We start from the raw sequence: 18,359 nt of genomic DNA on the forward strand, positions 1-18,359 counted from the left end.
ATGAAAGTTAAGTGTATTTTTCTGTCAAAAAGAGTAATTTTCCATACTAGAGTACGCAAATGTATAATAAATGACCGAGTGATTGAAAATGGACAATGTTTTGAGTGAATAAAATGAATGAGTGAATAGAAATACCACGCTTAGAGGACAGTAAAAAAAAAAAAAGCTAACTATATACACCGTAAGTTCTCTGTTGACTGAAATATGTGCCACTTGAGATAACTTGAAGCGTTTATCAGTTTGTCCACCCGTCCTCCCTCCCTATCCCTGTCCCCTCTCCTCCCCCACCACCCCCTGCCACTCTTGTCATGCGGCCGGCATGTCCCCTTCTTCAGGAATCAGCGAGTGATATGACTAGTCTAATCACTTATTTCGCTCTTGCCGGTGATTCGGTGGAGAGTCTACACGGTCATGGTGAACTATTATATACTATCAGTTTTTGGAATCATCTTTACTACTCCCTCACCTAAAGATTAACCACCCTAACGCTAACCTAACCTATCCTAACTTAATTTATCCTAACCTATCCTAACTTAAACTAACTTACCTTAACCTATCCTAATCTAATCTATCCAAACTTAATTTACCTTATCCTACCTTGGCCTGCCATGACCTAACCTATCCTAACTTAACCTTTCCTAACCTAGCCTCACCCCCCTCCCCAAATAGTGTTCAGGTGGTTAATCGTTAGGTGAAATAAACTAGGGGGCGAATTTTCTGGTGATCCAATTTATATCTTATTTTCCAAAGTTATTGCTCTTAATGTTTTATTATTTTTACATTATAATCACAGACGTTGGACTAAAAATAACACTGAAGCTGGTCTAAAAATACTAAAATCGGTCTATAAGTCACTGGAGGTGAGATGCAACAGGCTAGTGTGAGGTGCAACAAGCTAGTGTGAGGTGCAACAGGCTAGTGTGAGGTGCAACAGGCTAGTGTGTGGCTATATCGGCCATGGCCTATTACCGCAACAGCCCCCCCTTCCCTGCCAGCCTCGCTTTATCACCATATCACAAAAGAAATTTATATCAACCAGGTTAATGTGTCTCAATAAACAATATTCTCATTTTTCACCAAACCTAAAACTTCAATGAAATACTGTACTGTACTATTACCATTATTATTATTGGCAGTACTGTATTTGTAGTAGTAGTAATGGCAGTGATGGAGTACAGTCTTTGTGTGTCTTTTGACAGCATCACTTTCAACAATCCCAAACAAAAAATTTTTAAATTACACTTAGTCACCAGAAATGAAACTATTCCATTCAGTCTATGAACAGGTGTTAAAAGGACTCCATATCTGACACAGAGAGCCAGGTGAATGAATGCATGAGAAGACAGACAGGAAGACAGACAGCTGAATGAACACCATATATTTAGGTAAATTATAACAAAATTTCAAAATTCTTTATGATGGGCAATAAATAAATCATCAAAGGTGAACACTCACCAGTGAAGGTCAGGTCAGGTCAGATCAGGCCAAAGATGGGGTCACCTCGGTTCACCCGTTGTCACACCTCCACACATCTGAAGAGAAAGTGTACGGTACAGTATAACATTCCATTAGTTACTGGGTGCTCCTCTACTTAAGAACGTTCAACTTACAAACTTTCAGAGATACAAACATTATCACTGAGGGAGGTTACCTGCCAGAACAGGTGTTTAATGTGGATGAGACTGGATTATTTTGAAGAAAATTCCAGATAGAACAAACATTACCTAAGAGGAGAAAAATGAGCCAGGTTTTAAGGCTGTATTAAAGGGTATAGCTGTACTAAATATCAATAATCTTTTCATTTTTTACAATATGTTTATCTACAAAAGTAAAGTTGGACTTACAAACAAGCCTCAGGAACGTAACACGTTCATAAGTAGAGGAGCACCTGTATACTGTTGCCCCCAAGATATTCTTTTGCATTACCACTTATGTGGTAAGAAATGCACCAGGGATCTAGGTGCCTCTTTGGTCCTTTGAGGGCCCAGGGAGGTATAGCCTCCACAGGGGATCCTATATTTTGGGTCTTAGAAAAGTGAAAATCACAATTTCCTCATGGCCAAAACTCCTGCTAAGTTTTTTAAACATCTACTTATCATTGTAAGGATACATGAACTGTTCCTACTATGGCATTTTCGAGTCCCAACGTCAGTACACAGACAAAATTTTCGTTTGTAATTCACTTTAAAATGGCTGGCAAGCTTAAAAGTGAGAGTTTTGTGGTGCTGAGAAGAAAAAGAGACACCCATTTTAGATTTTCTATGTATTATTTAGCATTTTCGACTTCCGACCATTTCGACTTCCGACCATTTCGACTTACGACCTGGATTCGGGTCCCTAACCCCGTCTTAAGTCGGGGAGGAGCTGTACTGTACAGTACAGTATATGAATCTTTAAGGAATGCAATAAAGTTCAATATAAATCTCTATAATACTGTGTACAGTACAGTACAGTATACAGTAATATATATATTTGATGTTGAAATCAGTTCACGCAACCCAAGTACAGCACTGCAGTCTACTGTACAGGTAATCAAATTCTCATTACATTCATTATCTGACTTAAAAGTACCATCACTAGGACCAGCAGCTGATGACTGAAACGAAGCAACTTCAGGAACTTCATGAAGCTTACCAACAACTGCTTTGGCCTGGTCTGTTGGCAACATACTGGGTCCTCTTCTCATGAACATGGATCTCCTTGTTTTTCTACAGCTGGTACAGTATTCTAACAGTTGATAGCTGGCTTGGGTTCATAATCTTTGATGTCTGTTGATTTTAGTTACACAGACAAACAGACATAATCCTAATGATTATACAGAAACCCATTTAAAATGCTTGCATTGAATATACAGAAGAGCAAATTGCAGGTGATACAGTGGTAACATGCTTGCCTCTCACCACTGCATCATAAGTTTAAATTCCCAGGTCAGGTGTGAGAAGGATATTGTCAAGTGTACCACACATTTTCTCTAGATACAGTACTGTACTGCACTGCACTGTATTGGACTGAGTTTCCTCCTGTACTAACACTGGACAACCCAAACACCCCAAATGGTAAGTAAGTTGACAAGTACTGGGACCGTATTGTAAATGATCAATAATAATAATTAAATATATACAGTACTTGTACTGCACTGTATTTATATACAGTACTGTACATATCTTACATTTTTGTGAGGTTTCAAAATTACAAGGAAACTATTATATTTGTTTTTGTTTAGGCAATAAGGCAATTATGCAACCTGCTGATGAAAATTTTCTGAATACAACTTGGTATAGGATATCTCAAAGGAGGCAAAATAACTGGCATCACATTGAATTTTGCAACTTAGCATCCATCTGGTACGATGCCACTGTGAAACTACCTGTACCTAGAAATATTTACAATTCATTCATCATAGCATATAAAACTTTTCTTTTTAAACTAACATACTGTACTGTGTTCCTTACCACAACTGTGCACCTCTTATTCTAACATTCCTATTGAATTATGAAAACAATCTACTGTACAGGGTACTGTACTGTATAGTATGTCCTTGTTAGTAGAAATACTACTTACTTCCCTGAACATAGCTGATATTGTACTGTATTGTAATTAGTAAAGAAATTCACCGATAATTCATTTGTTACAAGGTCTTGGTGATTCTTTGCAATCAAATTACTGTACCATCATTGTTAAAAGATGATACAGATCCTGGGCACTTTCCATGCTAGAGGTCTATCAATATTAAACCCAGCTAATTCTGTACTGTATGTTGCTTCTGCTTATGTTCTCTATTATTGTTTTTTTTTTCAAAAAGTGTATCTAAACTATTATAAATTCACGAGTTAGGTAAAACCATACTTAAGAGAAATGTATTGAAGAAAAATCTAAATAATAATAGTCTTAATATAATTCAACAGGAATAAGTGGACCACAGTGCAGTATAAATGTTTCTCACCAGCAGGCTCTCCACACACCTAAATGTGACGTGTCGATGTGTAAGAAATGACCGAGTGGTTGCAATTTGATTTGGCACATTACGACTGAGCAGACGTCATTTGATCTAACACCTACATGCTTCAAATATGATGGAGAGAGGCACATGTTCTGGTATATTCTAGTGCCCTAGATGCCCTACTTGCCAACAGTGTGTGACAAGAGATATAAATGACCACCTGACTGGCTAGAGAGCTGACCAGTGGCAAAGAGGATAAGGTAAGGTAAATAAGAGTAAACAATGATCAAAGCTCCAAAACCAATAGCCAGGGCTCAATAAGGGCCCTCAAAGTTTCAAGATAAGAATTGTCATAGTGTGAACATTTTTGAACAGTGTTTTCTACTCTTTGCAAAGCTAAGTACAGTACCTGTTCCTGGAGTCTAATTACACTGAGAATGAAATGTGAACAGTGTAGCAATTAAACTTTGCATTCCACTGTACTGTATTACCATATTTTCAAATCCATGTTCAATTACATTTCACATGTCACAGAAACATACATTTTACACAGGAGAAAAAATTTACAATATTGAAATATTCAGCAGTTGTTAAGAGAAGCAGGATACATGCTGCTAGGAATGCAGGAAGTGTCAAGTTGGTACATGATACCTGTACCGTACTGTACTCTTATTCACCTGTTCGGTGTAACCATGTCATGAGAGTAGTGGGGTCAAGCTCCAGAGTCATCTGTAGTACAGTATAGAAAGCATCTTCATATGTAATTGATAACTGGAGGAATAGAGGCAGCTTTACTGTACCCTATCCCTCTAACATATGCAGTGTCACCTGCATAAGCAGTTAGACAAACTTCATATTTACAGTAATATATACTGTATACATATACAGTAAAGTAATGTAAATTGTATAAAAATTCCCGAAAATGTTCTCAGACACATGCACATATGCACATAATTCACTGGTTCTACATGTTCATTAATTTCGGAGAAAGCCAATACATACCTTGATGAGATAATGTTAAATACTGTAATGTATAGCTATAAGCCGGTCCTCTTCAGCAAAAGTCAACTAAATCAACAACATACCCAGAAGACACACCACTAACACATGAACAGTATATTAAATCACTGGATCACAACACATGATAATGAAATTCAGATTCAGAAGGAGAATGTTGATGTAGAGCTGAGACCAAGAAGGTGGCCGGGTGGTATTGTAGTACTGTAGTGAGAAACAGTTGTACTGTACCGAGGTGAAGTTCAATGCCACCACAGCACACACAGCTACTTATATGGCTTCAGCATACCTGATACACTTTCCCAAGACCCATCTCTATCCTCTCTATATGATATTAGGTCTTATAAGCAAGTAAATGTTGTGCGCTGTCCATCAAAAATTTCTTCATCAAGCTGTACCTGATGAGACAACCATACAGTAATATTTGTTACATCCAGTACGAATAACAACATACACAGGGACCAATCTAAATGAATAAACTTCCAAGAGAATACTGTAACATGAAAATAACCTTAACTCTATGAAAAATGCAACGAAAAATAATGGGAGACAGTTTCTATTGTTAGTAGTATCAATTGTACAATTACAAAGAAAAAAGTACTACAATGTATAGTAATTGTACAGTGCAAATCACTTGTATTTTGCACCAGCATACTAAAGACATTAACTATTCTCAGTGAGTGAGTGAGTGACATTTGCAGTAAGGTGGTGTCAAGGACTGTGTAAAATACAAAGCTATTAGCTCAAAATATACTTTGTGTAAAAAGAGGCGAGTGACACAGTGCCTCACAAACCAGGCATCAGACAGTGGATTATTGTCACTGGGCTCAGGTTTTAATTTTGTTTATCCATCTGTCTCTGCCTTCCCCTGGCACTCCTACCCTCAACTTTGCCCATTAATATTTCTGTTATCCCATCATCCCTAACTAGATGACCAAAATATCCATTATTTTTTCTTTTTCTGTACATTTCAATTATTTCTCTTGAAGATTTTGCTACCGGTAACCTTAGTCCTATTCTGTAATGTACTTCATTTGTTTTCCTGTTAATATAACTAATTCTTAACATTTGCATATAACACCACATTTCAAAGGCCTCTTAAGATCTTTCTGGCGTCTGCTTTAAGTGACCACGTTTCTGACCCATACAACAGTTCTAGCCATATAACGCCATTCAGCAGTTTTTTCTCAAATTGAAGTTAATGTCCCTTTATTATTAAGTCTTTTAGATTATTAAATGCTATTTTACTTGACCTATTCCCGTTATGAATGCTTTTGCATATCTACCATCACTAGTAATGTTACTTCCTATATACACAAAATTTCCACTTATTTCAGTTCCCTTTTGCCTACCATAATTTTCATTTTAGAACTTATTTCCAATTTGGAAACAACAATTAGTTTCGTCATTACAACATTAACCCTTAGTCCATGTTCTTTATCCTTTTCTTCTAATCTATTAACAACTTTCTGGCAAGATTAGCTATCCTAATGCTAACTTAAACTAATTTAACCTAGCCCACACCAAGTTGCAGTGGGATGTTTATCATCAGGTGAAATAAGCCGAATCCCTACATAAACTGAACTACTTTTTACAATAGACAAAATGAGCCACTCTTAACAATTTTAACTACATATTCACAGTATTTTTGTTCAGTTAGGATGATTTGATTAGTTCAATTTACCTATTTAAAGATAAGTGCAAGTTACCACAGCCGTCACAAAAAGCACATGCCACAATACTGCCCATGAAAATAATAATACTGTACTGTATGTTTCCCTTTTTCTTCAGTCCTGCCCACTTTAACTATGAGACAATATGGATACTTGGTCTCTCCCAGTACTATAAGGTTAAACAATAACAAGATACTGTAACATTTTTAGTAACCATACAGAAAGTAACCGAGAGAAAGAAGAAATGGCTGTGGTCTGAAACGTTATGCTGCAGGTTAAAAATAGGTGTCAACAGAACGAGACATGTGATGTAACTTACCAGATCGAGTCTGAACACACCAAACCAATGTTATAGATATTACTAAGTACACCGCCGGGATATCCTACAGTTACAGTATTCCCAAATTTCCAATGGATACTAATTTTGAAAATTTATTTTTCATTGTACGAGTATACGAGTAGTAACATATGTCTTCAGACTATTATAAAACACGTCACTTGTTTGCAGTTGCTGATGTCAACAGCAACAGTGGCACCGGTGCCACACTGCCTGACACTGTCATCACTATTCTTCACTAAGGTTGTAACCAGTGAACACATTTCTACGTATCTAATAATATATAATCAAGCAAACAAAGCATAAGAGAACTCACAGAAATCATAATGCCATTGTTGAAAAGCTACGATGGGAGAGCAACAAAAATTCGGCTGCTGCCGTGTTATCAATAAGTCGCCACCGCCATCTGTTGCCACACTGTGTCATTAGACTCACTACTGAGGCTCGCCTCGCCTCACAATACCCTAACCCAACCTACATAACATGGGAGTTATGTTTCACTGTTTCTTTTGTCGCTATAATTAATTCAGCTGGGGCTAATTTTATCCACACATAAACGTATTTACAAAAAAAGTACTTCACTGAGTTGGAGAGTAATTTCTTCGTAAAAATAATCGTATGTGGATAACAATAATTGTCCTAAGGTAACTGCCATGACATTACATCAGAAAATCCAATTTTAATTATTCTGAAATATGATTATTGTTTCCTACATATGGGGTTCGGGATTTAGTGTGTGGAATGGAAGCCCAGCAAACAATTCATCGTTATTTATCAGGGGCGGATCCAGGAATATCATAAGAGGGGGTCCAAGAAGTTTTGGGTGGGGGAATATGGCGAGTGCAGGGAGCCTTCACAGCTGGGAGTTGTTTTTTATAGGAGAGGGGCCGCTGTAAGTCCCCCGATTTTTTTAATCTGATCAATATCCTGGGCATTTTGAGGCCATTTTGAAACCAAGCGCACTTGATATGAGGAGATATTCTGAAGTCAGTAGTAAATATTTTTTTACAATACAAAAATGCCCGAGTACAATACTGCATTAAGGAAAAAGTATTGTAATTTTCTGGTGAAACGGGGGGGGGGGGCGGACACCCCAGGATCCGCTCTTGATTAATACCTTTTCTTAGTCCCATTGGGACATGATAAGCCTCCTTACTGGTACGACCCTTACACTTCGTGACATAATGATATATTGTATGCGTTTGAAGCTGACAGAGATCTTTGTGTACCTTTTCACAGCCCATTTTGTTCTTAATTTTCCTGAATAGCTTGACATCGTCCGCAACATTGTATGTTAACGTTATATAACGTAAAATGTTAAATTAAGGTTAGGTTAAGGTTATGTTAGGTTAACTTCAAGTTCTGTTAACGTTACAATTGGTTAAATGTCAACTTAAGGGGATTTTAAGGCAATGTCAGCAGGTAAAGTTAAGTTAAGTTCAGATACATTCAGGAGCCAGTTCATGTCCAGTACTTGCCAACAGTGCGTAATAGAGACGTGACCGATCGCCCAAGCGGCTAACGAGCTCTCCTGACCATCGAAATTTCTGCCCGACGGAAAACAAAAGTTGCAGTAATATTCTAATTATAATGTTTTAGCTATGAAGAAGGTTCGATTTCAAATGGAACACAATAAGCACTATATCAGTGTTTGATTACCTTGGTGAGATGATTGAGATTTAGTATTAATTACTGACTCTCATTATAAACTATTTAAATGTAATATATACACTACAAGTATTTTTTATGGATAAATAACTGAAATATTAAACAAAAAATGAAGAAAGAATACATATTTGATTTTATTTTTTCCCTAAAATCGAACACTGTCTGTCAGCTGACCTGTAACAGAAACTCGACTTCACAAAATGTGTATGATAACTACCAATAATTTACTACGCTATTGCATGATATAGAGAATGAACTAATAAAAAACACTAGTTCTTTTGGTTTCTTTATATTCTTAAAATATCTTGATTTAATCAAAATTTGGCAAATATTTGTTCAGTAAATACGAAAATAAGTAACTATTGATCTTGACGGGGTATAGTCAACGGTCCAGGTCACTTGTAAACAAGTCCCGGAGAAGAAGTCAAGATGTCAGGGAAAGACAAAATTAACATTTTCCCCTCTAGAGGGTAAGTTATGGTATATAATACTCAGGGAACAAGTGCTTACTTTTCAGATTTAACCTCCGGAAGCAGTTAGAAATTAGATGTTGAAAAATTAAGTCTGATGCATCCAATGGACGTATTGTAGTGTAGAGCTCCCACAACTATATAGTGTTTCGCTATAGAACTTCCTCCATTATGCTGCAATGTAAAGAAAGTAATGGTGAAAACCACACTAAGGTTAAGGAAGAGTTAATCTTAGTTTATTTTGTAAAACATAATTTCAAGTAGGTAATGCCTTGTTATAAGTTGGCAGGAGAGAAAGGTTAAGTGATAAACACGAAGTAATAGTTAAGGCAGTGGATATTTTGCCGTGAGTGTGCTCTAATTGGCTAATCGTACATTGCTGGCAAACAATGAGAGAACGGTGCCACTATAGCGTGCGGTCTACCGGGACATTTACACTATAGTGTGCGGTCTACCTGGGATATCTACACTGCAGGCTGCAATTTAGTATTGATATATAGTACATTTTATGATAAAAAAAACAAAATAGTAATACATATTTTTTTAATGATAATCATATAAACAAAACATATAAAGATGTTGAATAATAGCATAATATTAATGACATAAACTTCGTATCATATTCTTTGTAAATGATACACCTAACCTAAACTAACCTCCTTTTATAAGGTTGGTTAGGGTCCTGGTGTTCAGGTAGTCAGGTCAGGTCAGGTCCGTAGACTACGGATATTGTGGTAGACCGCACGCTATAGCAGCACCGAGAGAACTATATTTGTCTGTGACTGGCGGCATTTGGCATTTATTTTTCCGTGAGTCGATCGTTGTGTAGCTGTAAACATAACTAACCATATTTCTGTTGTGCATAGAAACTTGTACAGTAATTATAAAAGAGGCAACATTTACTAGAACCTGACCCAACCAACCAAAGATACCAAGCTAACCTGACCTAACTTTCTAGCCAGGGTGCAGATACCCCCCGTCATATTAAACAGAAAGTATTTGGCTAATCAGAACGTACTCACGGTAAAATAGTGTTAGTAGGAACTTGGCCAGTCACGGCAAAACATCCACTTCGAATAGTTAAACTATCCGTGTTACTAACCTTCTTACTGTATGTCTAAAGATGTTGATTTGTAGCCCTAAATCTCCATGTTATACCGCAAGGATGTTTTATACTACCTGAAATGTTGTGGCCAAAACAAATAACCCAACTACAGTACAGCAAATTGTTCCTGCAGATTAGCATCAGAATTAGATAGTGTAAAAGTCTACCCATACCATACAACAAAGGATACTGTATCTTATTTATGACGGGTGTGTATCCCTGGGCTGGTGATGTTTTACTCTGTCACAGCTTCGGATGACAGGTTTGCTGATATTCTTCTACTATGGTTCATGCACAGAATAAATAAATTACTGTAGATACAGATCTTGTTGTTTGAAGACCATGGACCATCTAATACTCATAAGTTGTAGAAGGCACGTCTGTTAACTTTGGTGTCGTGTGTAGCTCTTCTGAGCGTGGCAACAGTGTCTCCGCATGACGTCCTTAATCAGTTGCGTGACTGTTTGCCTGAAAAAAAAACTGAGGCATTATATGTTTTTCTCCTAAACAACAAAACTCAAATTGTTTATATTTGGTAGTTTCTATTAACGTCTGGTAAATACTGTAACATATTTCCAGGGCCCAGACGACCATGAAGGCACGTCTGGCGGGAGCTGTGAAGGGCCACTCACTCCTGAAAAAGAAGGCTGAAGCTCTTCAGATGCGCTTCAGACAGATTCTAGCCAAAATTGTTGAGGTAGGCTATACTGTACTGTTTATATATCAGTTATTTGCTTATAAAGTCTTAATTTTGAGGTGATTTTTTAATACATCAGGTTTGTTCCCTGATACTGTGGACTGTAGTGTGGTTGTGGCTACTGACTTGAGTCTACTGTAGTTGTCACTTTAATTTGGCTTGGTTGATTCTCTCATATTTTAAATCTCATACACAAGCCCTCACACACTCCCTGGCTGTGGTACATTCATGTGGAGGCATCTGTACATTAGGCAGTGTTGACTAGTGGCTGCTCTGGGAACTGATTGCTTTAACAGTGTAACACCTAATGAAAGTACCTTCTGATTTTATTATTTTAATGTTTTATCATTATGCTGTTTATTATAATATTATGTCTTTGGATGATGAGGCTTTAATGAGAGCTGGTTTATTATGTTTTTATTTTAGACTTACCAGTATATGGTTCAGACTTGAAAAAAAAAACATATAATATACTGTATATGCATGTATGGCTTTTATCAATCTGTGCGTTGCTTGTTTTGCAGATGATGTGACCCTCTTATGACTGATTTGGGAATTACTCTTTGGAATTTATAAGGGATCTTTGTGCCCAAATAGTATCTTAAAAGTACTTTAACCTATTTCCTTCATATTTGTAATGCCAAAAAAGTATCTTCTTCATTTGTAGACCCTGCAGGTAAAACCTGCAGTACAGTACAGTATTCCTACTCATAATTAACCTGCTGATTTGTAATCCAGTAACTGTGTACCACTTCAAAAATTTAGTTAGAGTTATCTTGATTCCAAATTCTAGTTATCAATATTGTAGCTGCTGTATAATTGCATAACTTCATTACATAATAGTTTTGCTTTTCATTTGATAACTTACATCTCTGACATTATGTACAGTGCCCAAGGAAAATATTTAAATGTGATGTAATGTTTTAACCTCACCAGACTAAAGTCCTCATGGGTGATGTCATGAAGGATGCTGCATTTTCACTGGCAGAGGCCAAGTTTGCATCTGGTGACTTCAACCAAAGTGTGCTACAGAATGTGACAAAAGCCCGCATCAAGATCAGAAGCAGGATGGACAATGTTGCAGGTGAGTGTTTGACTCCTGTAGATCCAAAAATTAATCTAGCATTTTTTTTTTTAATTCATATTACTGTATAAGTTTTATTTAATCACTTGCTGTATTGTACTCTTGTATGAAATTGGGTAGGATGACAGAGACCTCAAAATGTCATGTCTTATTAAACTGTGTACTTTAACAATCCAGAAATGTAATAGCCTTAAATTAGTTTATTGAGTAATTTTACCAATGTAACTTTACCAATTTCCCCAATACAGGAATCCCTCTCTATACAAATGGGTTAGATTTCTGTGAAAAATAGGGTTTGGTTCCTATTGACAAGAAAACTCCATTGTTATACCCAAAAAACATGAAATCAGTTCATGAGCAAAATACCTACCTACCTAACTAATGATAGATAGTACATAAGTACTGTACTGTAATTTACTACTTAACACATTAAAAACATGAATGAAATACTATAGATGAAAATATGCAGCTAAAACCATTAAGGAAAAGTTAAGTGAAAGTTTAACATGCTGGCTCTATGGTGGTCAAGTAACCATAGCAATGTAGCCCAACTGGGACGCTGCTTGTGCTGACCCTTAGGAATGGGGCTTCCACACTATTCCCCCCCTCCCACACAGAGAAATGTTTACAGTATTCCCTCTATATTTTTTACCGTATAATATTTGTTTCTTTTATTTTTTATAATTTTTTTGCACATTCTGTATATACAGTATGCAGGATTGTGTGTACATGTAACCAAGTAAAAAAAAATATATATATACATATATATATATAAATATATATAAACATACTGTATAAGAAAGTTATGCACATCTACCCTAAATTGCAAGATGAGTAATATCCATAGCATAGCTCATGCCTCAGCCTTATAGGTAAGAGGGCTAGCAGGATGTGGTCGCCCCTGCTGACTTCCGGGGTGCATGATTTTAATTTTTGCCGGGACCCAAATTTGTATAAGCAAAGGAAGCTTTTGTAACATGAAAAAAAGGTGGTAATTTAGGCAATTCGGATTAGCGAATTTATATCTCGAGCATTCGTATAGCGAGGGATACCTGTGCTGTACTGCATTTTTTCAACTATTGACTACAGGTAATGCTATACTGTACTCAAAACAATATTTTTTTAAGTTCTCAGCTTGGCAATAATGAACTAATTCCTCTAGGTACCAACCTACCGGTTTTTGAAAGCTTTGAGGATGGAGCAGACACCTATGAGTTGACTGGACTTTCCCGTGGTGGTCAACAGATGGCAAAGCTTAAAATCAATTACAAACGTGCCATTGAGCTGTTGGTAGAGTTGGCATCACTTCAGGCTTCATTTGTAACTCTTGACATTGTAGTCAAGATTACTAACCGCCGAGTAAATGCCATAGAACATGGTAAGTGCACAAGAACTTTAAAATATAGAGTTGAGGATGCTGGTGAATTCATAGTAGCACTGTACTGTATAGTGGTTCTGCCAACAAATTTTAAAGTTTTTGTTTGTATCTGCAGTTATCTTCTGAGGGATATACCAGTCTCCCACCTTTAGGCAAGAATTGACAAACATGTTTTTCAGTTTTAAATGTTTTTTCATCAAGCAGCTTAAGACAGTAGTAATAAGTCATGAGATACTGCCTTGATTGGCTTTCAGTGATCTGCATACAGTATTCATATTTCTCTCTCTACAAAATAAATGCATTTCTGAAGAGAAAAATATATACCTCTAAATTATGTAGTTATTTAATTATAGACAACTGTTGTATGGAGATACAGGAATATTCTTGTAGGGAAAAATCTGTCCCTATGACAAAATAAAGCTACTGTTCACTAAAAAATGCACCAGATATAGCTATCAAATATTGTTATTTTATATTAAAAAAAATGTGTGTATAGGAGTAAAATGTAGGGAAATACTATTGAGTGATCACAAGCTGTCTGTCTCATGTACAGTACAAGTTTTTATTTCATATAGTACTTTAAATCTAATTTCATCACACTTAACTTTTTCTAGACATGTTACCTTGTAGTGAAAAGGTGAAATAATGGACTTTAATCAGCTTTTTTGCACTTAATTTAAGCATTGCATTACAGTATAGCCTTTTTTTTTTTAACAAAAAAGAACTTTCATAAAAAGAGGGATTACTTTAAAGTAATGTACTACTTGGTAAATTTTGTGATCACATATAAGAACATCTATAGTATGATGTTATAAATCACCCATTTGTCATATAGTAGATGTGGTTGTTATCAACACTGTACTATTTTATTATTTATTTTGTAATTAACTTTGCTGTTGCTCCACAGTTATTATTCCACGTTATGAACGCACACTGGCATACATCATTACTGAACTTGACGAGTTGGAACGTGAAGAGTTTTATCGCCTGAAAAAGATCCAAGAAAAGAAGAAGAAAATCAGAGACAAGGCAGAGGAGGAGAGGTTAGCTTTGAAGAGAGCTGGTAAGATAAGAGAAGCACGGGAGAGAGGAGATATTTTTAAAGGCACGGATGAAGATGATCTTCTTTTCTAAGGAGAGAATTTATCAAGCATGTACAGAGAAAACACTTGTTGTTTTGTATGGGTAGTAGAAACTTAAGAATGAAAAAATCAGGTACCCTGTAACTGGTTTTATCTTCTTTTCATTAAAGGGAAACTTAGAAGTATGAGATGGCAAATATTGTCTCCATGTGTACAGTATAATGTATCTAAACTCTTATTGTGGTAAGAAATGTGTGGTTTGTATTTAATGTAAATCTATTTCAAATGCATTTATTTGTAGTAGTTCAAAGAGGTTTTCCATAATAATTGGTTGAATGGTTGTAAATGGCCCTTTAGTGCTAAATTTTATGAATATTTTGTGTATTCAATATTATTCCTGTAATGAGATAAAAGATTACATTCCATCACTTGAGTAGTTTTATTGTAATATACTAATTGCTGAGGTAACTGCTTGCATTGTATCAATACAAACTTGTATAGTAATGTGAACCCAGTCTGTAGAAAAACAAATTAATACTGTGTGACAAGCATTGTAACAAAGCCCATCTCTGGCTTTGATTATTGTAGCACACATGGTACATCTTGATTGCCATGGACTAGCCATTACTAATGGGTGAGGAGCTTACACTGCTTTGTGGCAATTGTCAGAAACCTCCACAAAAATTCAAGGCAAATACAAAACATGGAAGATTTAAATTGGACCCACAAAAAAAATATCAACAGTTGCAGGACATGCACACCAGGGGTTAAAGGACTGTACAGTATTGAAACTTGAATATTTTAACACAGTAATTCATGATATTTCCATTAGCTAGGATTCTCATCCTTGTACTGCATAAAAGATTTTATACAAATTAAAATGGATTTGGGAATTAGCCATGACTCTTGGACCAAACCTATTATAAACCTGGAAAAATCACTGACCCAAATGTTTTGTGTAATGAACATCATGTATGTATCACTGAAGATAAAGAAAGGAAAATTATCGATGATTATGAACAGAACACAGTCTTTGAAACACCAGTGGCTTTACTTTTGACTCTGCATGAATACTCAAATACTAGAAAATTATTTTTAAGTTCTATGGAATTAAATGATTATAACTTCTCTAATACTCTTGGATTATCATTTTAAATGTTTACCTTAATTTTTTGTTTCCAATCAAAGACTGGTAATGTAAATGCTGTTGACAACACAACTGTATATATTACTTTAATAAATGTACAAAATATATGTCGAGTACTCCATGGATCCTATACAATTTAATTTTTATTTTGACACTGCAAGTTGAATGTACAGGTATTCACAGATTAGAGGCAGGGTAGACATACCCTACGTAATTTACTTGATCTCTTTAACTTTGTTACATGCACACGCGTGTTATGATCTTCCAAGATTGCATCATCATATCTCAGAATATTGTGAGTTATTGCACATCACTTTTTTATAGTAGTGACAATGCAGGAAAAGCATTTGGGTAACGACCACCACAAAACTGATTTAAGCACATTGCATAGCAGTAAATGATGTTAATGTTTTAACTTCGTAAAACTAATCGTGCTCTGGCATTATTTTTCATCGAAAGTATTTATTTATTTTTTTAATGTGTATTTCTCCCAAATGATTGCTCTACAATACTATTATACAAACGAAGTTGAATCTAACACCAACATATGAAAATACAAGTGGTTATCATAAAGGAGCAGGTAGCGTCTGTAACATTGTAGATCCTTGTGGCACTGATACTTGCAGGCCCACAGGGGGTTTATCCCTACACCTCACATCCACCACAATTGTGCAGCAGGGAAAACAATGGCACACATTTTGAAACGAACTATAAAAGACAAGTGATAAATAGAATTTTGGAGAGTTTCTGAAGTCGACGATATTTTTGTCATCAGAACAGTAACAGGTTCATTGCAACATTGGCTTGCCAAAGTGTTAATATAATAAAGTAGTACAGGTATCCCTCAATATACGAATAGGTTAAGTTCCTGAAAACTATTCATTAAGTGAATTTTCGTGTAGTGAATAGTAGAACATATGGGAAATCGGTTCACAAACAACAAACCTACCAAATGATAAATAGTACATAATTACTGTAATTTACTACCCAGCACATTAAAAACATTAATAAAATACAGGTTAGGTTTCTGAAAAATCCATTACAGGTTGAAATATCGTAGATCAGGAGCATTATACCATAGGGTTCGATGGGATACATTCCTGGCCAGTCAGACACCCACATGCATCACTGAAAAAAAAATCCTAGAATACTACTAGCAGTACAACACAATAAAACAACACTCACCATATCAATATGAACAAGTTTGTTCATCATCATGTGTTCCCGTCAAGACTTTCGGGACTCTTAAGGTGGATTGGAGACATCAATCTGAGTCCCACACAGCCTCTGGGGAGTCTGAAGAGGCTAGAGACAGAGTGGGGACTGGAGGTGTAGCCTTTGTCCTGACCTTAAAGATGGTGAAGCCCTTGGATGAGACTGGAGTGTCAGATGAGGAGGGTCTTTTGTTGCTGGAGACCCGAGAAGTTGAGGGTTGTGGCTGTGACTGTGACATGGGCTTGAAAAAGGTGAATGTTGTCTGGCTTTCCTCCTCCTGTAAGTACAGCTCCCTGAAGCACAGCATATCCTTCTCCACAAGTGCCCTCACAGACAAACTCCTGTTAAAGTTTTTGTTATTCTCAGCAAGGGGATCCATGGCCAAAGCTCAACACATTCACAGTCAGCATCCTGGGTGCAGGGTTTTCTTCCTCACCCACTGCCTGCTGCTGTTCCTGGGGCAGCAGATCCTCAATGCTGAGCTCTTCAGAGTGGCTCTCCATGACCTCTACCACATTCTCCTCATTGACCTCCTGAAAGCAGGCCTCCTTGGAGATGCTGGCAATCTCATGGTGTACAGTTACAACATTTGTGAAGCCACCAAAGTAATTTATGCACTCAGAACTCACTTTCCTCCACACGGTGTAGTGCTTCACTTCTTGTCCAGTGCAAAAAAAAGTCATCAAAACAACCAACAGTAGCACTGCATATTCACAGGGATATCTCACCACTGCTACCATTTTCCCTATTCAGTAGATATTTCCAGTCAAGTGTTCTCATGAGCTACATCCAAGTTTCATCACCATGCACCCTCCATTGACCTAAAAAGACATGACATTTCTGATCAAAATCATTTTGTATGAACTCACCTACCAAAACTAATCTATACAGTAGACAAACATTCTGTTGAACTCCCTGCTACTGAGGTGCCTTTCAAATGTCAATCTTCATCAGTCGAAAACATTCTACTTCAACTATCTCAGACAAACAAGGGAATCCCTCAATGAACAGATCTGGTAACTACACTATCTGATCTCTCCCTCTTGAGTTTTTAAACATACAATGGTTCTGTATCACACAGCTGGTTGCTTCCTCCCATAAACACCTCAGAAATCCAGCTATTTATGGATCATCCATCATGATGCAGTACAGTATCTGGAAACTCGACCAACTTCTGTCTCCTCTCATTTGCCTATACCACATTGATCTTAATAAATTTTTTATGGCCACAACTGATTAAAGAGATATGGAAATACTAAAAGGGAGGAGCACAGGCATCCATGAAGTGTCAGCTGAGAGACAGATAAGAGTGTATGTGTGTGTGTGTGTGTGTGTGTATGTGATGGGAAAGGATTGATGGTACAACATATGAATGTCATGGGACCTATGGATGGGGAACACCAAAGTGGAATATTATTATTCTTACAGTGCAACCACAAAGAAAGTATCCGCAAATGAGAATGTGTTTTTGTTCCTGCTTCAAGCCAAAGTGTGGAGCCGGAAAACACTGAAGAATTAACAAATAAAGATATATAAATACTGTATA

General features: G+C 36.6%; 2 protein-coding genes across 10 annotated transcripts in view; one reads left to right on the top strand and one right to left on the bottom strand.

The window, feature by feature from the left end:
• The window catches only part of LOC121865198 (UDP-N-acetylhexosamine pyrophosphorylase-like), a 97,188-nt gene extending 89,778 nt beyond the window's left edge, over positions 1-7,410 (bottom strand). For 7 of the 9 annotated variants that reach the window (XM_042364526.1, XM_042364522.1, XM_042364528.1 and 4 more), the window contains exon 1: positions 1,456-1,532. The gene's annotated coding sequence lies outside the window, so the exon portion shown is untranslated. Of the gene's footprint in view, positions 1-1,455; positions 1,533-6,949; positions 7,132-7,283 lie in introns of those variants that run through there. The other 2 variants (XM_042364516.1, XM_042364518.1) reach the window with 2 other exon arrangements.
• Positions 7,411-8,979: 1,569 nt separating this feature from the next.
• On the top strand, positions 8,980-15,705 carry LOC121865200 (V-type proton ATPase subunit D-like). The gene is made up of 5 exons (XM_042364529.1): positions 8,980-9,105; positions 10,790-10,907; positions 11,844-11,991; positions 13,154-13,369; positions 14,277-15,705. The coding sequence occupies exons 1-5, from the start codon at positions 9,065-9,067 to the stop codon at positions 14,501-14,503; spliced, it is 750 nt and encodes a 249-aa protein (XP_042220463.1). The 5' UTR covers positions 8,980-9,064; the 3' UTR covers positions 14,504-15,705.
• Positions 15,706-18,359: the final 2,654 nt, after the last annotated feature.

Source organism: Homarus americanus, unplaced genomic scaffold (assembly GCF_018991925.1).
Source record: "Homarus americanus isolate GMGI-L3 unplaced genomic scaffold, GMGI_Hamer_2.0 scaffold18547, whole genome shotgun sequence".
NCBI classification, from domain to species: domain Eukaryota; kingdom Metazoa; phylum Arthropoda; class Malacostraca; order Decapoda; family Nephropidae; genus Homarus; species Homarus americanus.